The sequence below is a fragment of the Chenopodium quinoa genome, unplaced genomic scaffold (assembly GCF_001683475.1).
Source record: "Chenopodium quinoa cultivar QQ74 unplaced genomic scaffold, ASM168347v1, whole genome shotgun sequence".
Taxonomy (NCBI): domain Eukaryota; kingdom Viridiplantae; phylum Streptophyta; class Magnoliopsida; order Caryophyllales; family Amaranthaceae; genus Chenopodium; species Chenopodium quinoa.
The window spans coordinates 2,660,814-2,682,488 of NW_018743212.1; the positions used below are offsets into that span (position 1 = coordinate 2,660,814).

The following is a 21,675-nucleotide window of genomic DNA, read 5'->3' on the forward strand; positions in this document are numbered from 1 at the left end:
CATTTTGGTACAAGTTTAATAAAATTTGGTGAAGAAATGATGTTCCTCAAGCTTTCATGCGTGAGCTTCAATGGCGTTTTTGTGCGTTTGGGAAGAGAGAAGGGGAGGGGGGCCGGCATCGGCGGAGAAATGGCGGCGAGAGAGGAGGGTGGGGTTTCAGGGTGGTGAGGCTGGTGGTTGGGGTTCGGGGACCATATTAGGGTTTTGGGGTGTTTTTCAGCGGCTGTTCGGTGGTTGGGGTGTTTCAAGGATGGGTTAGCTGGGTTTTTCGGTGGCTGGGTTGCTTTGAGGTCGGCTCTGGTGGGTTTTTCGGTGGATGGGGGTGCCGACGGTGGGGCTGGGTTAGGGTTTTGGGGCTGGCGGCGGCAGTTCATGGTTGCCGGTAGTTGTTTTTTTTATTTTTCATTTATTTATCCGATAAAAAAATAACACATGTACAATGTGGGGCCCACAATTTTCCCTATACAGAAAGGCGCTATGGAATTTGTACTTAAGGTAGTGAGTCCCATATCCAATTTTCCATCAATGCATTTGATCGTATGCGTGTATGAAAGTTTTTGTTAAATTTTATTTGATTAGTCGGGTTAATCTAATACTCTGTATAAAATTCTGTTACTTATAATGGAAGCACCAAAAGGGCTACAAAAATGGTCTTTATAATTTTCTCCAATTCTAAGTGTCAGAAAGATAAAAAAAATTGTGAGCCAAGGCTAACCATATCAATAGACGGTAGCTGAAGCAAATCACTTGAGAAGGTGATGACCACAAAGCTTAACTTTCTCCTCTAGAGGCCGAGGTGAACCTGAGCTAGTAAGTTTCACACCGAGAGCTCTAATTCACCACTCCAAGGCTCACTACCCCCAGCACCCATAGCTAAAGCTCACCATGTCAACGGCCGAAGCAATCATTTGAGAAACTGGTGTTTTCTTGTTGAGATTATTGCATGTTCAAGTACCTCGATTAAAAGAAAAAAAAAAAAGAAAGAAAAAAAGAGTACGTTTGTTAAGCCTTATGTAGTGTATAGCTTATGGGGCAATGTTATAAAACCCTAATCTCTTTTAGGTTGTATATATATATATATATACCTGTTCACTGATACAACTATGAAAAATTAAAATTTCTTCGGCATACTCCCTTTTGAATGTCAATAATTTGACTAATAACTAATCAGAAACTATTCAAGCAGAAAAACAGCGAGTTACAAAGAGGATTTAGAGAAATTATCCTGCATAGTATATATAAGTAAGATAAATTAGAGAGACCCCGTTAAAAAAAATAAAAGAGAGAAAAAAAAGGAAAAAATGTCGAAGCGATATCGCGAAGGTCCCGGTGGTTATTGTTTGCGTTCTGCTTCTGACAACTCCAAGCGTTTGCGTTCTAGGGTTGTGCCATCCAGGTAATCTAACTTTTATGTTTTTCTTTTTTAATTTTATAAGATTATTGAGTTAAAATTGCACAAAATAAATAGCAAAAATTGATTTCTTGTGCTGATTAGTTGATTCGAATTTAGGATTAACTTGTATAAATTCCAATAATAATTTATTTTAGGGGAATTTTGAACCCCAAATTTGAAGGGATGTGGTTTCTTTAGTCGTAAGAGACTAAGAACTATTCTAATTTAATTCTATTGCATTGTCAAGTTAATTTGCAATTCATATTTCGCTCTGGTTTTCAATGTTTTTTTTTTTTTTTTTTTTTTTTTCAATTGTAACAATTGCACACTCACACTCATATGCATGATTAATCTACATAAAATCTAATTTTAATCATGTTTGCCTAGTCTTAAATTTAACATTGTTACCTTGTCGAATCGTGTCCGATGCAATAGTAAACACTTTCAATGAGAATGGCTATGTGGCTATTTATATCAACACTCGATTACATGAAAACATACATAAGTTTTTTTAATGGTGTTTTGAGTATGAGAGTATCTTTAGGTCCTAGTTTGATGATGGTTTTTTTCTTTTTCATGGGAGGCTTAAGATTCGATGAGGTTATTGTCTATGGACACAAACATTCACTACATCTTGAACTGAAGTCAGTGTTTTTCTGAATGTCTTGTAGTTTGAATTCTGACAAAAGAAGGTCTAAATCTCGCAATGTTGCCAAACCCCTTGAAGATGCTCATGCTGAAGAAAGGCCGTATGCAAAGATAGCCTTGAAGTTCTATAATGAACACGCGGTTAGTTTTCTTGTTATGGTTTTTGCTTTTCCTTTGCCCATTTTTGATGACTTCGCTTAATCTTTCCTTTGTTTGTTGTCTTGGCCTGAAATTCTCAGCAAGCAAATTATAAGCTTATGGAGCCTGGTGACAGGAGAACTGTTGCTGTTGTAAGAGGCTTGATCCACCATATCAACTTCACTGCTAAGAAGAAAGATGTTGCTGATGCTCCGGTGGAGATGTTTTTTGCTGAACTGACCACAACCGGCCCTGGGATTCGCCGTGCTACCACTTGCCAATGCTTGGGTCCGGAAAAGGATCTCTCAGGTCTGTACCTTGTAATGAAAGTTTGTTTAATGTGTTTCCATTTGTCCAGTACCACTGCCATATATGTTTATGTTTGCTGATGGACTTTCAAACCTCTTATGTTTGGTAATTTCGATGAACTTGTCTTGCAGAGGGTAAAGCCAAAATCAATAGCTGCTGCTATTTTTGTATGGATTACAATATTTATCATCCTAGATGTGGAGGATTCAAGACTGGCCTGGAGAACAATGGTGATATATATTTCTAAGGAGCGTGAACGACTCAATGATTTCTTGGCTATGTTGTCCAGGAACTACTTTTAATGACCATAATACTGTGGGTATCTATGATTTAATTGAAGTTATGTTTCAACTTTGAAGCATGCCTGGTTTTCTAGTTTGGCTAGTTGCCTTCAAAAGATTATCTTGGCTCTGTGCTAGGACATAGTAGTAGACTCTAGAGTATTTGCGGTAGTATCAGTTGTATCTCTCAGACTAATTTTACTTCTTACATCAAATAATGTATTTTACAATGCATTATTTGACCAAACATCTCTATAATGATCATTGCATTTTCAAGTACCTCGATCAAAAAATTCTTTGGTCAGATCGATAAAAGTGTGACATACTCCCATTTGATACCAATAATGTGACTAATAATCAAAAACTGTTTAAGCACCAAAAAATAGTGTGAGTTATTAAGTAGATTATCTGTAGTGGCTTTAGTTAGTTTGAAAAGATATGGAAGACGGGAGATGGTTGTTGATGGGAATACTACGATTTATGGGTTGGCTCAATGTGCAAGGGATCTTTCGAGCTATGACTGTAAAATGTGCCTTGACTATCAAATTAGTAGCAGTTTACCTCATTGTTGCGAGGCAAAGAGAGGTGGAAGAGTTCTTGGAGGGAGTTGTAATGTAAGGTATGAGGTGTACCCTTTTCTAAAGCTTTGATTTGTAAGGCTTTAACTGAGGTTTTCATGCAAATTGGTTATAAACCCACTACAATCAGTTTTAAAAGTAAGAATGTAAGATTGTAACTTTCCAAAACAAAACAATAGTTAATACTTGGAGGATACTCAATATTTTAAGTTGTGATTGTTGTGGGTTTTATGTTTGAGACAGATTTTTATGATTTTTCGTGATCAAGCTTAGTGTTGTGTGTAAAGGTAGAAAAATCATGTTAAATACTCCGTTTGTGTTAAAATAAATGAAACGTTTTGACTTTGTGCACTATTCATTTTATTCACTTTCACTAATGTTTGTTATTTGTATACGAACTATAATAATAAGGGAAGTTCTACATGGTTACCTCAAGGATTCAATTATTGTATTTAAAAGACAATTTTTTTTTATTCCAACTCTCTTAAGTGACACTCTAGTTTAACATATTTAAGTATGTGATATATATACACACACACACACACACTTTATGGCTAACTTTATTAATTAATGGTTAATCTTAGTGATATTAAATTGGAGAAAGTAATAAAATATGGAGGTAGTGGGGTAGGTGAAAGAATAAAAAATTGTATAAAAACAAAAGTAGTTGAGAGAATTGGAGGAGAGAGAATATGTAATTAATAAAATATGGTTTATGTTGCGTCTACTAGTTGAGAGAAATGAATTAAATATTGTAAAAACTTTCCAAATAAGGAAATGGAGCAAGTATTTAAATCATGAAGAATAGCGCTATAGAATTTGTATCAAGTTCCTTTTTCAGTTTTTCACCAATGCATTTGATCTATGACTACAAGTTTCAAACTGCATTTATTTTTATGTTAATATAAAATTTTGTTACCAAGTAGTTGAGGGTTACATGACACAGTTTATGTTGAATAGGTCTTGTAGAAATTAATTTTACTTTTCTTGATTACATCAAATAATGTATTTTACAATGCATTATTGGACCAAATTAAACATCTCTTCTGCTATTAAGAAACAATCCATTATAATATCTGCTTCTTTGGTATATATACATCAAACTGTTATCAATCTTTTCAAGCTCGAAACAAAATCATTGATACGATCGATTGTAATCAATCTACCAATATGCCTTCTTCCATTTCAGATTAGTGCTTGTATTTCTTCTCTTTAAACCTTCACTTTTTTACTCCAAACATCATTAGCAGTTGTAGCTAATCCTCTTAGCTATTCTTGTATTAATTCACAAATCTTTACTGCGGGAACTTCCTATGAACTTAACCTTAACAAACTCGCTGGCCTTATCGACAACTTAACCATTTTTTTTTATTTTTAAATTTGTTTTTTTTTTAAATTGAAATTCTTTAAGAACGAAAAATAAATAATAGTATTAATAATAATAGATAGATATTTTTTATCTTTGTGATCAAGCTTAGAGTTGTGTGTAAACGTAGAAAAATTACGTTAAATATGTTTGAGTAGCTAGATCTTTCATTAAGTGATTTGACGATTTATACATGTTTTTGTATGAAAATAAATGCTTGAATATGATTTGAATGTGTTGAATGATGATTTGGAATTTTTGAATACGTTTTATGATTTAAAGATTTGATTTTTAATGGTTATTATTGTTTTAAAAAGAGTTGTTTATACTTTACTTGTTTTCCAATTTATCTATGAAAGGAACGAAGTGGTTTTTCAAACAGAAAGTTGTTTATAATGTTTCTATTAGTGGAAAAGTAATTTTACAGAAAACATGTTTATTATTGGAAATTATAGATCCCACCATGCAGATTGGTTGATAAGTATATATGAATTATATATTATATCTATTAATAAGTATAAATTATAATAAATGAATATTAATGAATTATTCAGTGTGACAATTCCAATAAGTAGTACACACAAAACTGAACAGGTTATTTTTGATTCGAGGTATTTGGGTAAAGTAATTCGGGCTTAAATCAATTTGGTCTTTTAGGATATCAACAAACACAGGTATTTTGGTTTGGGTTATTTCATGCAAAATGGGGCAATTATGTTAATTTTTTTGCCAATTTCGAGCTTAACTTGTTTCCAAATTAAAAAGGTTCAAAATGACCCCCAAAACCTTACCTGAACAATTTTCACGATTATAAATAACGACACGTAGATTGAGAAATTTCTCAACATGCAAAACGAGGCATTCATGTTATTATTTTTGCCAATTTTGAGCTTATTGAATCCATAAAGGGTCAAAATGACCCCCAAAAATCTTGTCCGAGCAATTCCAAAAGCCACTATAGCATTATCCGTTATCAATCTCCCCGGAACAAAAGCACTTTGATGATCAAAAATGATATTCGGGAGAATTCTTTTGAGCCAGTTAGCTAACATTTTCGAGATCAGTTTATAGATGACATTGCAAAGGCTAATAGGCCGAAACTCACTCATCTTTCGGGGCTCTTGACATTTAAGAATAAGAACTATACATGTCTTATTTATATCAGAAATATCAATATTATCATGCCACCACTTCAAAATATACGACACATGCAACATATATTCCAGCATTTCTTATAAAAGAGGGCATGCATACCATCGATACCCGGCGCCTTGTTAGGGTGCATTTGAGATAAGGCCGAAAAAATTTCCTCCTTCATCGGATCGCACACAAGAGCCTGATTCATCTCCTCCGTCACAAAAGGTTCCATACCTGCAAGGGCCTCCTCAAAATTTGAGGCAAAGAGCTAGTAAAAATATTAGAGAAATAATTAGAAATAATGTTTCCAATATCATCCTCATCGTCATGCACAAACACCCTGCTCGTCCTCCAATTTTACAATTCTATTCCGACTCCTTCTCAAACTCGCTTTGTGATGGAAATAAGAGGTATTCTTATCCCCATCCTTAAGCTCCTTAACTCTAGCTCTGGCATGCCAATATGACTCGTCAAATCTATGAAGCTCATCCTTTCACAATGTCTTCGCATTTGCTCAACATGGTTGCATCCGGGGCCCTTTCTTGCCATTTTTTCAATTCACTTTCATTCAAGCTAGCTGATCCTCTTCTTTATATCACCAAATTCACAATCTGCCCGCTTACACAATTGAGAGGCACAAAAAGCAATGCATGACCCCACACCCATATTAGAGCTACTCATCCACGCCTCTTTTACCTTCGCTTGGCATTCGGGTTTCGCTAGCCACATAGCCTCGAAATAAAACCGCTTCCCACGCCTTTTTTTTCCTTGTATTAACTACCTCACCAGCTTCGAACAAGATGGGACCGTGGTCAGATAAGTAAATAGGCATATTCTGAACAGAATTTCGAGGGAACAACAATGTCCATGCATCACAAATTAACACCCTATCGAGCCTCTCCATAATAACCGTACTTGGGTCCAACCCCCTATGCCAACATCTTCCAGAGAGCAATCTTCTAAAGCATTCCTAAATAAATCCATCTCTCTATCACTCCTCAAAGCCCCCCCCCACCCCCACTTCTCCTCATTAGATAAAATCTCATTGAAATCACCAAAGAAAGCCACAGGAACAAAATAGCCCCCTTCAAAGACCTCATAAGATCAAAAGTCATATATTTTCTTTCCCTCTTCGGCTACCCATACACACCCACAACCGCCCAGATTGGATTATTATGAGCATTACGAATTTCTACAGCAATATGGTGCACCGAAAAAGAAACAACATGAGCATTAACATCGCTCCACCAAAGACAAAGACCACCCGAATGACACAACCCCTCATTGAAACCACATCTATTACGAATACCTTCTAATCTACGAGCGTCAATCATAGTTTCCATCACGAAGATGAACGTCGGGCGCTCTCTCCAACACCATGATCGGAGAGCACAAACTTTCCGAGGGTCGCGCAACTCGGCAGTTCCAACTCAAAGTTTTCATTGCTTTTCACGGGATTAGTTCAAAATTTTCAAATTTTAAATTTTAAATTTTAATACCTAATTTTAGAGTAATAACAAAAATTATTTCATCTCTTTCATTTACTCAAACCTACAACCTATAGCCAAATAACATGAAGTATGACCTAAAAATGTATTGCACCTTTAATGCTAATTTTTTTTTTTTCCCACAAACATAGTCTAATTAGATTAAGTTTCATTACTCATGAGACATTGTTATATTCATAAAATGTTAAGTCATCATCAGAGGACAAAGGACTATCAGGGCTTCCACCACTGCCATCCGTGAATCCTCCAGCTTTAGGATGCTGAACGTTCCGATATCTGCAATAATGGCAGCCATTGTTTTTATCTCCTGCAAGAATAATTGTTCGAGTTGTCAAAACCAGTAGTCATAATTGTGAGCCCCGAAGAACATACAAATAAGATCAATAAGCATGTAACAGAAATGGAAATAACACAACCACACGGCTAAGAAAAGCAAAAAACATTCAGATTGTTAACTGACCGCTTCTTTGTTATAGAAGCTCAAGACTTCAGTTACATATGGCCTTGAATTTCTTTATCTGAGCAAGCGCGTTCCTTTTTGGGCTTAAAGATCTTTGAAACCATTTCTTGCCTGCTGCAACTGGTCAAGATTTAAACAAAGAACAGTCAAATTACTGTATTTTTCATAGTCAAGATTTTAAAGTTGAAGATTCTTAATATGCTTATAAATCATCTTTCACCGAGACATTCGATTCATAATTGAAAACAAAATTCCAATAGAAAATCTAAGATGATAATTAACTAGCTAGTAACTAGTTAAGCATAAACATACACCAAAGCCAGATGACAAAGAGAAATAAACCAAACACGCAAACATTTATGAGTTGAACTTCCCATGGAAAAGAGAAGGAAGAAGAAAAGCCACCAAATTGTAAGAATTACATGACAAACAAAAGCATAGAGTATGTTTTCGTTGATTTTAAAGTTGAAGATTCTTAATACTCTCTCTCCTCTCCCTCTAACTTCTTCTTCCATTTTATTTCTTGATTTTTATAGTTTTTATTTTATGTGCTTAATTCATCACTCACGAACGCATTTATACTAGATTTTACACTCCAAAATCCGAATTTCACAACCAAATTTTCGGATTTTTTCATGATTTGAGAATTTTGGGTATTTTTTATTTTGGCTAAAAAAAATTGCAATTGAGTGTTTAACTTGCTTGATTTCCACTATTAATTCACTTTACAAGGGTTTTCTACTCATTTGAGGTATAACTTCTCTTTCTTTGTTCATCTTTGTTCTACTTCATGAATATGAAACCCTAGGTTGTGCTTCAATAGTAAACTCTCTCTTTGCTTGTTATTTTTACCTATATTTTGTGTTTTGTGATAATGTTTGTTGTTCATATAAAACTTATTATCATGAAATTACTTGATTGTTTGAATTTTTGGCACTACCATTGTTGTTCATCATCTTCTTCCATGGGTTTTTGGGTAGTAGCATTTTTCCATTATTTATATGTAACGTTCTTTTTTCGGGAAGATAATGTTGTTTTATATTTATATGTAATATTATTTTATTTTTAAGTTATGTTCTTTTATTGTATGTAATGTTTTATATTGTATATGTAATGTTCATTTTGATGTACTCTATGTTCGTTTGTAGCGTATAATAAATTATTATAACTACGATTTTTTTATTTATTTATAAGGTAATGTTCTTTTATTTATAGGCAATGTTATTTTATTTATATGTAATGTTCTTCTATTTATAGGTAATGCTCCTTTTATTTATATGTAATGTTCTTCTATTTATAGGTAATGTTCTTTTATTCATAGGGTGATGTTCTTCCGGGTGCACCATGCGCATGGTACACCCAGGTGTACGAAACAATTATTGATTGTTTCACCCTTTTTTTCTCTCTCTATCTTTCTTCGCTTCTATGAGTCAATTAATATTAATACTATTGACATAGGCGATAGGCCCAATTAACTTCTTATATTTGCTGAATTGAAATTAAGTATTACGAAGTGTTACTTAACATTTGCTAAACTGAAATTATTTTTAGTGATTCTCTAAAGTTATTCATCAATTTTACTAACTAAATTTAATTTTGCTAAACTGGATTTATTTTTAGTGAACTACACTTAATTTTATTGAATATTATTTTTTTATTAAGATGAAGTGAACCAGGCCTTATTATTATAATTGTTGTTCTTATAATAATATTATTTTGTCTATTGTGCTATAATGATTGTGTGTTTTGTTGTATTGATCTAGTGGGAAGCCCATAACCCCTAGTCCATTTTAGTTATAGATTGTCTTTTTAAAATAACATGTCTTTCGACCATCTATTATTCCAATAGATGGTTCAGATAGTTAAATACTCCCTCCTTATTATTGTAAAGTGAAATGTTTCTCTTATATTTTCACGTATGTCGACTTAAAAAAATTGACTAACAATATCATTAATTATCAATAAATTAAAATTATAACAATTGAATATTAATAATCTATTTATTGAGACGATTCCAACAAATATCCAAAAGATTTTTTTTTTAATTTTTTTTATTTTTGTATAAATCACTAACATTAGGAAATTAGGTGAATAGTTCAAAGGGTAAACATAATGTGTTGCTTATAAGAATACGGAGGGAATGGGAGTTAATTATTCAGTGAGATCAAGTGATCGATATGCCTAGTTGGATTTCGCATCCGATTAGTGAGAAATATGAGAATAATATAATTAGTCTCATAGCTTACTCTTAACTGAACCTATCAGGTCATGCCCTATGCATGAAATCAAATCATGAGACGAATTGGGACAAAGGACCAAACACGTTGAATAAATATAAATTAGATCAAAGCGTTGACATTGGGCGTAACAGCTCCAAGTCCAAGTGTGAATTGTCAATTAAATCAAAAGATCCCAAGGCGACGACAAATCAAGTTGAGCAACCACAAGCACAGGCCCAAGGCATTGCTCATATAGGCTGCTGAGCCAAGCCAAGGGCATAAGGCCCAATCGTAGCTAGGCGTGCCAAGTTTGAGCTAACTCCGCACAAACGTAGCCAAGGGCGCTCAATTGAATAATGTCAGGTTGAGGCCCGCTCGCTTGCGAGCAATAAGCCCAGTAGCACCGCCTACAATGCAACACGCACGAAGCAAAGCAACGTATTGGCCCATGCGTGCAAAGGGGTTGCTTGCTACGAGGCCTTGCCTTGTTGCTTAGGCTGCTTAGATGCACAAGAAATTGGCAGTGACATGACCCATTGCTTGGCTCGTGTATGGGCCAGCCAAGCGTGAGATTTGAGGTACAATCGTCCTATGTGGAAAACTTTCCTATTAATATTAGGTTTACTTCAAGGAAGGTTAATTTATTACAAATACTCCCTAGTCACTTAGATTGAGATACAATTTATTGGAAAGTTATTGTGATTCCAGTTAAAATAAAAACCTAGAACTAAACACTTAACTTTGAGGGATTTTTTCTGGTTTTCTATGTTGATATACTCAAGTCATATTTGATCATGCGGGTTGGACTTTCGGTAAAGTATATTGTACTTGTAGTCCTTAGGCTTCATTCGTATTAACAAGCCCGCAAAAGTTGTATAATCTTTAGAGTAGAATTATACTTTTTGTCGTTTTGATGAATATATATCTCCAAATCTCCAATCATGGAAGGCATAACTATTCAAGTCCCAATCAAGCAAATTTATGAAATATTTTTTATAAAAGGTTTCATTAAGAACTAATTTATGTCGAGCCTCTTTTTGATGAGTTCTAATGAAATATAAGATAGTTATAAACTTTATAATTGTGCAAGGCTTGGCCTAGTATTGCTTAGCTAGTTGATTTGTCACATGACTTTGTCTTAAGGAAATTTTGTTAATTACTACCTCAAAAACAGAGGCTTTGTGAATTACTACCCCTAAAAAAAAAGTTTTTAATTACTACCCCTAATTCACCTAAATAGGACCGATTACTACCCAATTTCACTTTGCGGTGACTTACTCACCTTATGACGTCATTACTCCGGTTTAACCATAGTTCACCCTTTCCAAGCCCGCGGCCTGGACACCCGCGCCGGCTACCTGCAAACAAAGCCACGAAAACCCGCGCCCGCGGCCTTGTGTGTCGCGCCCACGGATGATTGGGGAGAGCCCTCTCCAAGGGCACGACCTGCCTTCTACAGGTTCAAAAGATGAGCTCCAATTCACCCTGTTCGCGCCCGCGGCCTGGACACCCGCGCCCGCAGCTCCCTGTAAACAAAGCCACGAATAACTCTAATCTAATTAACCTAACTAACCCAAAAAAAAAGAATTACCCCAACTAATCTTACCCCACATTAATTACCTTACCTAACAATCACAGAAACAGAAAAAAAAATAAAAAAAAAATAAATAAATTCCCTCATCTCTCTCTCCTGTACTCTTCTTCTTCGGTTCTTCCCTAACAAAACCCATCTAAAACCCAAAATTCATGTTTGTGTTCGCAGTAATGCAATTGCATGCTTAAAATTTTCCCTAATTAACAAAGTTACTTGCTTGTAAACAACATTCGTCATGTATTGAGCCTAAAATAGGGAAGAACAAAAGAATTGTCATTGGAGGATAAACGAGAAAGGCCCCTGTAATAGTTGGTTCCAAGTAAGTAAAGTTATTGTCTTTATGCACTTAACACTATTTAAATCGTTTTGCATAATTGAAATTGATGAGTAATTGGAATGCGTGCTTAAACCTACATTTGAATTGATTTTCAATTGTATAATTGAGGTAGTTGTTGTTTATGGTGGTACTGTGAAATTAGTTTGATGCAATAGAATAGAAAAGTTGAAATGGATTCCTTCTTGTAACTTGTTAAATGCTTTTAAAATTGTACAGGGTTGTTCAGAAAAAAAATTCCACCCTATATTGGTATTCGAATGTTTTATAGCGGAATTTTAAGACCACTAGGAGTGTGGTGTTTTGGAGTGGGGGTGAAATGTTGTTAGAGGCTCAGGTGTCTACAAGGACCATGAGCATTGAGTCTTTAAATAGGCTTGTAGTAGATAGGTTCAAAGTCAAAACTGGGGAGTACAAAATTTGATACAGAAAATTTGGCAAGAGTTTGAACATTGGGAGAAAGGTGTTGCTTGACCAATGGGACATTGATAATCTGTTGAAAGGTGTTGGGCAATCAGATGTAATTACTTTGTTGTGTTTGAGTGTGATGAATGGCATGCAAAAGTTTAATGTGGGCCCCATACAAAGTAATTCAATAATGGTAGGTGGTGCACAAAAAGATGATATTTGCATTGAAAAACCAGCTCAAAAGATACCCTCACCTCAGAAAAACCCTTCCCTAAAACACCTTCCACTACTAACAGCTAAAATAGAAAGGGGTACCACTTCTTCAAACCCTCACCCAAACCCTTCTGTAAAGCCTACCTCTTCTCAATCCCACCAGTTCACAAGATCTAAACTACCTGTGAGGAGAAAAACATCCCAATAAACACCAACTACATCTCCTGTCAAAACATATGCAATTAGATCTATCCAAGAAGCTCAGGTCATTAGTGAGAGTGAGTTTAGGAGGTACATAGACAACTTGAAGACAAAGAATGATGTTGTGGCTGCAAAGAATAAAGGGAGTAAGAAGAATGAGGATGTGGCTGTAGAAAAGACATGGAGTAAGAAAAAGGTATCCAGAAAGGGGAAGGAGGTAGCTAACTCTGTTTCAGAACCTAGGTCAACAGGTAAGAGAATTTGGTTGGGTGGGGAAGAAGATAATGAAAGTGGTAAGGATGGGGATGAGTTAGAAGAGGTAGAAGATTTGTTTGAGGATGGAGATGAATTGAGAGAACAGTTTGAGGATAGAGATGAATTGAGAGAACAATTTGAGGATGGAGATGAGTTTAACTATGAACTTGATGTCCTTCCATATTTAGATGACTATGATTTTGATGACAAGGAGGAATAAGATTTGTTTGCTGATGGTTTGGGGGGAAATATTCTACACACTGTAAAGAGCAGCATTGGAGGAGTACCTGTTAGAGAAGTGAAGGAAGTCTATCTCTAGTAGAGTCACTAGGTCTCAAGCTAAGCTAGAAGTTGACTTGGCAGTACAGTCAAACTTAGGTGAGGAAATTGATTATGATTCTGAAGAGCCAGGAAGCATAGATGGGTCAAATGAAGAGCCTGACAGGACACAAACATTTAACCCAGAAGTTGATTTTGAGCAGCTAATTAAACTCACACCTAGGTTAAGGTTTCCTTTAGTGAATGTGTTTAGAAAAACACTAAGACAACATGCAATAGAGAACAAATATGACTACTACTTGCTACACAATGGGAAGAAGAAGGTGACTGCTTATTGTAAAGATAGATGTGCTTTCCCATGGGACCCAAAAAAGTCTAAGAGAAATTGTTCTTGTCTTCAGCCTTTGTGCAAGTTCAAGGTTATTACAAGAAATCTAAAGATAGAAGAAACAATGTTCATTAGGGCAATGAGGTTGAAGCACACATGTAGGGCTGCAGAAAGGAACAAAAAAGTGACATTAGAGTACTTGGCAGAGAAGTACTTGGAAGATTGGAGGCTTGATCCAGATTGGCACTTGACCAAAGGTTTTGGTCAAAGGGTTTTGAGAGATACAAGTGTTTATTGTGCAGTGGTTATTTCAAGCTGTGGTTTGCAAGAGCAAGAGAAAAGATGATGTTGTATGGAGATGGGTCAGTGCAATACAAAAGGGTGTGGGATTATGCATATGATTTGAAGAAGTACAATGAGGGTAGCAATGCTTTATGCATGTATGAGAACATAAAGAAACCTCCTTCCATTTTCCAGAGGATGTTTATATCACTCAAGCTAGTGATGGATGGCTTCAAGGTAGGGTGTAGGCCTCTTATTGGGTTAGATGGTTGCCATCTAACAGGTCCATATCCAGGGATCTGTCTTGTGGTAGTGGCAAGTGATGGGAATAACAACATTTATCCCCTAGCTTAAGGTGTTGTTGAAATTGAAAAAACTGACACTTGGTCATGGTTCTAGGACTTGTTAGCTTCAACATTGGGAACATTGGATGGACATGGATACACTTTCATGTCAGATAGACAAAAAGTGAGTTTTCTCTCTCTAAAGACTTTGCTTTTATTCATTTTGATTAAGTTTTGGGAATAGGATATATAATTAACTGTGTGAATTGTTTTGCAGGGACTGTTAAAAACTTTCCAAAATGTTGTACCCAAGGCTACAACTGTGGTATGCACCTCATTTTCCTAAATATATGCTTAAAGCCAGTGTTTGTCGTTGTAATTAGCTTAGCTTTGGTTGTTTGGTTTATTGTGATTGTGCAGTTAGAACTCAATGAGCATATGCAAACATTGAACACCATGTCTGAGAAAGCATATGAATACATGTCTGCTATCCCCTCTTATTGCTGGAGTAGGCATGCATTTTCTTCTACCCCTAAATCAAAAATGCTTTTGAATAACATGTGTGAGAGCTTTAACAATGTGTTAAAACAAGCAAGAGACAACTAATTTTAACACACTTGGAATGGATGAAAAGATATGTTATGCAAAGAAATTGTGTCAGAAAAGGGAGGGAGCTCAAAGAATGCGAGGGAGGTTCATGCCTTATGTTAAGAAACAATTTGATTGGGTTGAGAGAATTAGGAAGTACAACATATTGACTAGGAGCACAGAAGGGTTGTTTGAGGTTGAGAACAATGGAGATAGGCATCTAGTTGATTTGAATGCATGGAAATGCAGTTGCTATTCTTGGCAATTGATAGGGATACCATGCCACCATGCATATGCTTGTATTTTGTACATGAGAGGGAATCTAGAGGATTATGTGGATGCAGCTTATTCAAGGGACAAGTACCTAGCTGCCTATTCCCCTATATTGATGCCTATGCCAGGGCCTAAGCAATGGGAAAAGACCTCTTTCCCCCCACTTAAGGTCATGCCAGACAGGCCATCAAAGAAAAAAAGGAAGAAGGAAGTTGGAGAGGATGTTGAGAAAGTTGCTGACCTTGCAGAGAAGGCTGCAAGAATGGGTGGGAAGCTATACAAGTGTTCCAATTGCAAGCAATATAGACATAACATTAAGAGATGCAAGAACCCAACCCTTGATGCCTCATCTGAACCCAAGAATAAGGGTGGAAAACCATTCTCTGATGACCCATGGGTGGTGCATAGCAGAGCAATGAGGGTTGCAGGGAAAGGAAAGAGGTCTAAAAACAAAGTACTTGTATTTCTCTTTTGGTGTTTTTAGCCTCCCTTACAAAGTTTTCTTTCTTAATTTGGTGGTGGATTGTGCAGGGTAACAACTAGCAGGCAACACAAGCTAAGGTTGGAGAGAGCTCATCCCAAGCATCAACTGTCACAGCAGCAGGGCAGTCACAGCAGCCTAGTAGTCCAATTTATGAAATGAGAGAGTAGTTGTTTGTTTAGATTCAAAGTACAACTGTTATTTAGTGTGTTTGGTGTAAGACTTCAACATTTAGGCAGTTTAAGTCCTATTTTGAGTACAATTATGGCATGCATGCCTATTTTTCAAAGTTATGTTCTGTTTTGACTATTTATGTTGGTCTTGGCAATTATAGTCAAGCTTTTGTAATTGTGTATTGATAAGTGTCATTTATGACACATTTTAACCCTTCTTAGTAGTGTATTGATAACTGTTATTTAGGGAGCCGCGGGCGGGGGTGTCCAGGCCACGGGCACAGACAAGGTGAATTGGTGCTCATCTTTTGAACCTGTAGAAGGCTGGTCGCGCCCTTGGAGAGGGCTCTCCCCAATCATTCGCGGGCGCGGCTATACGTGGCTTTGTTTGCAGGGAGCCGCGGGCGCGGGTGTCCAGGCTGCGGGTGCGGACAGGGTGAATTGGAGCTCATCTTTTGAACCTGTATAAGGCTGGTCGTGCTCTTGGATAGGGCTCTCCCCAATCATCCACGGGTGTGGGTTTTCGTGGCTTTGTTTGCATGTAGCCGCGGGCACGGAAAGGGTAAACTGTGGTTAAATCGGAGTAATGACGTCATAAGGTGAGTTAAGTTACCTGAAAGTGCAATTGGGTAGTAATCGGTCCCATTTAGATGAATTAGGGGTAGTAATTAAAAACTTTTTTTTTAGAGGTAGTAATTCACAAAGCCTCTGTTTTTAAGGTAGTAATTAACAAAATCTTTAATTTCATTAAATACGGAGTATCCATTTTTAGGGGTAGTATATATTTAAATTATTTTTGTTGAACTATTCAGTAAAATAATTTAAAGAGGAAATATGATAGTGAATCAGTAAAATTAATTTTATTAAACTAAACTTATTTTTAATGAACTAAAATTAATTTTACTAAATATTATTTTTGTAAGACAAGGAAAAAAAAAGCCTTACATAATTTGACTATTTTTGTTGATTTATACTTAGAATAAAATGTAATCATAAGATCTTATTGTATTCATCTCAGTGTAGAATTTCAAAACACAAACTATTAATAAATTTTAATTAACAACTAAAATTATTAACGGTTGAAAACTTGAAATTATTTAATGACGAGCGTTGTGATTAAAAAGAATGGAGGAAGTATCTTAATAGAGAATATATGGCCTAACCTAGAGGATGATAGGGATCGAGAATATAAGTAAAGACTAAGATGGAATATGATTGCTTCAAAGATGGCCCATCTCTAAAGCTTGCAAGCAAAGTTCAAAGAATTGATAAAAGACAGACAGCTCATTCACAAAAAAAGTCAAAAAACAGATAAGATACCAGAATAGTTAAACATTACCCATCAATAATCAACACTAAAAGTCCAACCCCTCTCTTCCCTTATTGCAAATCCGAACAATATCAGCCTCCATACTTGTTAAATCATGCCTCAATCTTCCAAGTCATCATAAAAGTCCAAAAATAATGCCAAATTTGGGATGTCACACCAAAGAAAATCAAGAAATTTCCCCAAGATTTTGGTATTTTGATATAAACAACTGTCCCTCCATACAGGATTAATAATAGTCACGCATACTATTTTCAAGATGTTTAGAAAAATTGACGTCTTTTTTTATAATAACTGTACATGGAAAGATATATTAAGGGTGATTCTTAAACTTATGGCAAATACTTAAATATGTGGGGATGGGAGTGTTGTGTTTATAGACAAAAATTTGAAACTAGGTTAGTACTTTAACTCTTCTTTCAAACCATAAGATGAGAAACTAAGCATGATAAGAGCTACGAACACTACAAGACTGAAACTTGAAATGTTTGACATGCCAAAGTTATGAACCATATGAACACCTCCCCCAACTGTAATAAACACATAATGTCAAAGATGGAAGCGATTTTTACACTTTAAACCCTTGAGCCTTGGAACCCCCCTTCGTTGTCAAGCCTGAAATACAAAGCCTGAAATTGATTTATCTAAAACCAAACCCCCCAAAAAATGCTCCCAAAATACTGAAAGGCTATTCCTTACTTCTGCACTTGCCTGAGTCAAAGGAACTATGTACAGGAGCAATTCAGATCAATCTATCATGTTCCACAAAAGTCGAGGAGGGGCACCCCGCTTGATTGAATCATGTGTTTGCCGATTGTGATGGTAGGCGGGGGTGATTGTGCTCACCTTCGTAAGTAACAATAAGCATTGACGGATCTTCTAAGCACCTCTCAACATGTTTCCTGGCAGGGCAGCCTCTCATGCTGCTACACTTGTAGTAGCCCCTGTAAAATCATCACATTAGCCTAGGAACTTGCCTTCGGAGTAACTAACTAATGTTTGAGCACATGATATCACGAACAAATCCTAGTAACATGTAATCTAACAGCACATGAAAAGAAAACTGCAGCATTATTTAGCATTTATATTCATGTAAGCAAACTTCATATCACAGGGAGTTTTCAATCCTAATGAGCCAATCTGCTACTAATCAAGGAGAGCTAGTAGCTATGACTTGTTTTAGCCAAAAATATGGGCAAAAGTGAGGCCTTGCTGTTTACCCTTATGCTCTTTTAGATACCATAGTACCTAAAAGCGTAAAGGAACATTAACTGACTGCTTGGTATCTGATCTATCAACAATAATCCAAGCAATACCGATTCCTCAATAAGTAATTGGCTTAGTTGTAGAGAATAAGTGCAACAGTCATTAGTAATAGATTTAGCGCCAATGCTTCTTAAATCATAGGAGCATGCACATGCAGATGCAATAGATATTATCTGCTGTATTGTATACATTATCTTAGAATCATGATTCTGTGATTTGTTTCCCTTTATCAATTGATATCATCCAGGAAAAGAAGTTAGACTAAGAGGACACTTTTCTAAAGATAAAGTAAAGGAGCTTGACTCTACTTGTTCTAATGATAGTAAGAAGTGCAATTTAGAACAAGTTTTAAACTTTAATAAAGCAATTCAGCCTAAATTGATCCTAAACTGCAGGAAACACAAAAGGTTTTCAGAATAAAGTGCTATTAATAAGCTTTCTAACTTTAGGCAGCAAAGAATTCATCTAAATATGGCGAGACCAATCAAAGAATTTAGCTGTAAAAGGAATTTCACAAGTGAAATTCATCAAAGATGCTTATTTACTTATTCACAGTCGACAATTCACATTAATCAATCAACTTTAAGGGAATGGAAAACTTAAGTTAGTTGATGAACATCATAAAGCAGAACATAAAACAGAACAAGAACATGAATATACCTAGGATGAGGTGAGCCCTTGATCGGCTTCTGCCCGTATTTTCTCCAAGAGTACTCGTCCGAAGGGATATCAGCCAACTTGTTACTGATAGCAGGAACCTTGATTGATCTTTTCACCCTATGCTTCCTACATTCATCACAAAAAAAAAAATATCATCAACACAGCTGACAAATGTAACTGTTAATAGTTCAAAAGCAAGCGGTAACAATTAGTGAGGTCTAACCTTTTTTTGGAACAATGGCATCTTCCACTACTCCCACATTTCACACTCCCATCTTCCCCTTTGCCAGAGCACCTCTTCCTATGCTGGCTTAACAACTGGTCTGACGATTGACTCACACCGATCAAATTAAACGCATTGCCATCCAAATTAGCCATACTTCCATCGACACTCAACGAAGAAATAAACGACCTAGTCGATGACATTGTCGGGGTACAACTAGAGTTATCGAAATTCAGATTGATCCCACTATTACTCCTTCGATACAACATCTCAGCCTGATGTTTCATCTGCTGCTGCTGGTGAAGCTGAAGCTTCTGCTGCTGCTGCTGAAACAACTGAAAATGTGTCGACGAACTCGGGTGAACAACCTGAATCGGGGTTGTTTTCGCACCCGAATTCAATTCCAATGACAAATTTCCACCCAATGACAGACAACTCTTCCCAGTAGTGGATCCATTCTCTTGAATTGAGCTCTCATTCAAATTGGGTTTCAGCAATTGGAAAGTAGTCGTAACAGGCTGCTGATTACTAGAACTAGGTTCAATCTTAGGAACATTAGAACTTTCTTGAAAAAGGGTTTGAGTAAAAGGGGTTGCAGTACTCCTATTATGCTTAACTATTCTAGCTCTTCCATGACCTAAACCATTGCTAAGAAGAGATACAACTCTCTTAAACTTAGTTACAGCTTGCTGAGTTTCAGAACCTAAATTCCAAAACTGGGTTTGATCTTGGGATTGAGATAATATATTTAGAACTCTATGACAACTTTCAATTGCTGCTTTGTTAGCTTCTTCTACTCCTTCCATTTTATAGGAAAGGCAGAATTTATACCCAAAAATAAATTGAAATTTCTAAACCCTAAACTCCCAACCCCAGAAACCCAGAATAAAAATCAACCATAAATTCCACAAATTATTACTCAAATCACAACAAAATCAGCAAAGAACAGAACTTCTAAGCACCCATTTTGAGAATTTAAGGTAAAGATTCAAACTTTAAGAACAAAATTCAATCTTTTTTAAGGAATTTAAGAGTATAGACTTGGAAAATGACTAATTCTTCAAATAAATTAAGACCCAGGAGATTTTGATTCATTGACAATGGTAAAAATCAAAGATCAAACAAAAAAAATCACTAGTCAAGAAAAAAGGACAGACCTTTGGTGAAAATTCAAACCCTAGATTTGTCAATCCATGGAATTCTTCAAGATTTGTAGAAGGTGTAAATGGAAAGACTTCAACTTTCCTCAACAACAACAAGTTCACACTGCCTAAAATTAAAACACAAAATTTCCCATTTTTTTAATCACTCATTTTGAGTTAATTTGACCCCAAAATTAAAAAATAATCAAAATTATTGGAAATGGGCAAAAAAAAAAAAAAAAAAAAAAAAAACAGAGTAGAGAGAGAAAGAAGGGAAAGAAGAGAGAGAAAGAAGCAAGGGGTGTGATTTAAATAAGCTTTGATGCTGTTTAAGAAAAAGGGCAATGAAACTGCAGAGTCTGGTCGCAGATTTTCAGGTGAAGTGAAGACCTTTGTTTTCCACTTTTTTTTTAATAAAAAATTAAATAAAAAAAAATTGTAAAAAATAGTAGTAGGAGTATACCTAAACTCATTACTAGGTGTAATAATTAAGTTTCCCTAGTATAGTTGAAACAAAACGGCTAAAAAATTGATTGACTTATCACTTGGAATTATTAGGCAGAAATTATTTTATTTTATTAAATTTTTAATGGAATGAAATCAGTTGCTTTGTAGGTGGACTGTAATGAAGGCTTGAACCGTTTTTATGAATGGGAAGCGTGAGCTTAATAAAGACAGCTATCTGCAATTTAATTAGGGCAATATTTTTATAAAGACAGTATTTATTTATTAAAGACAATTATTTAAGACGATTTTTTTTTTGAGAGCTATTTCCATATAAAATGCTCGAAAAAAACTAAGTTTTACGCTATATTTTACAAAAATTTCTTGTATATCATTTACACCAGCAAGAAAACATACCTTTTTATTTTATAAAAGTATATAAACCAATAATTGAATTAGTGGTTTAATAAATACACATACTGAAATTCGGTTTTGCACATTTACTCTTAATAAACCACAAGTTAAATCATCGATTTTATTAAGAGTAAAACCGTTAATTTAATTAATGGTTTTAATGTGAATCGGTTAAAAAATAAGTTGTGCTAATGTGGATGGTATGTCCAGAATATTGATAAAATGTGGTATACTTATGAAATTTAATTATTTTTGAGCAATTTATTTAAAAATCGCTCTTAATTTTGTTGTGATATTTTCTTTATCTCTATAGCCTTGATATTACCAAAATTATTTTAACAATGTTCATATCAAATACAAATATCAAATTGGTTAGTTATTGTGCTTATAATTTGTTACTCTGTACTTGGTTTTTCTAATACGTGTCCATAATCACACGTGAAGACATCAAATTATCTCAATATATTAT

The 21,675-nt window shown here is 35.4% G+C and overlaps 2 protein-coding genes across 2 annotated transcripts; one reads left to right on the forward strand and one right to left on the reverse strand.

The window, feature by feature from the left end:
• Nucleotides 1-1,866: 1,866 nt before the first annotated feature.
• Nucleotides 1,867-3,031, forward strand: LOC110734133. Its single transcript, XM_021914186.1, has 2 exons — nucleotides 1,867-2,182; nucleotides 2,281-3,031. Exons 1-2 carry the CDS (start codon nucleotides 2,054-2,056, stop codon nucleotides 2,566-2,568), a joined length of 417 nt encoding a protein of 138 aa, XP_021769878.1. The 5' UTR covers nucleotides 1,867-2,053; the 3' UTR covers nucleotides 2,569-3,031.
• Nucleotides 3,032-17,456: 14,425 nt separating this feature from the next.
• Nucleotides 17,457-20,807, reverse strand: LOC110734403 (probable WRKY transcription factor 21). The gene is made up of 3 exons (XM_021914549.1): nucleotides 19,207-20,807; nucleotides 18,984-19,109; nucleotides 17,457-18,001 (listed from the first exon to the last, which is right to left on the reverse strand). Exons 1-3 carry the CDS (start codon nucleotides 20,010-20,012, stop codon nucleotides 17,857-17,859), a joined length of 1,077 nt encoding a protein of 358 aa, XP_021770241.1. The 5' UTR covers nucleotides 20,013-20,807; the 3' UTR covers nucleotides 17,457-17,856.
• Between the last annotated feature and the right edge of the window lie 868 nt (nucleotides 20,808-21,675).

Excerpts from the sequence above, each read along its gene's own strand:
- LOC110734133 (XM_021914186.1), top strand. The coding sequence starts at position 2,054 with ATGTCTTGTAGTTTGAATTCTGACAAAAGAAGGTCTAAATCTCGCAAT. Across the intron at positions 2,183-2,280 it reads AGTTCTATAATGAACACGCG|CAAGCAAATTATAAGCTTAT; the intron begins GTTAGTTTTCTT and ends TGAAATTCTCAG.
- LOC110734403 (XM_021914549.1), bottom strand. The coding sequence starts at position 20,012 with ATGGAAGGAGTAGAAGAAGCTAACAAAGCAGCAATTGAAAGTTGTCAT. Across the intron at positions 19,110-19,206 it reads TGCCATTGTTCCAAAAAAAG|GAAGCATAGGGTGAAAAGAT; the intron begins GTTAGACCTCAC and ends TGATGAATGTAG. Across the intron at positions 18,002-18,983 it reads AAGGGCTCACCTCATCCTAG|GGGCTACTACAAGTGTAGCA; the intron begins GTATATTCATGT and ends ATGATTTTACAG.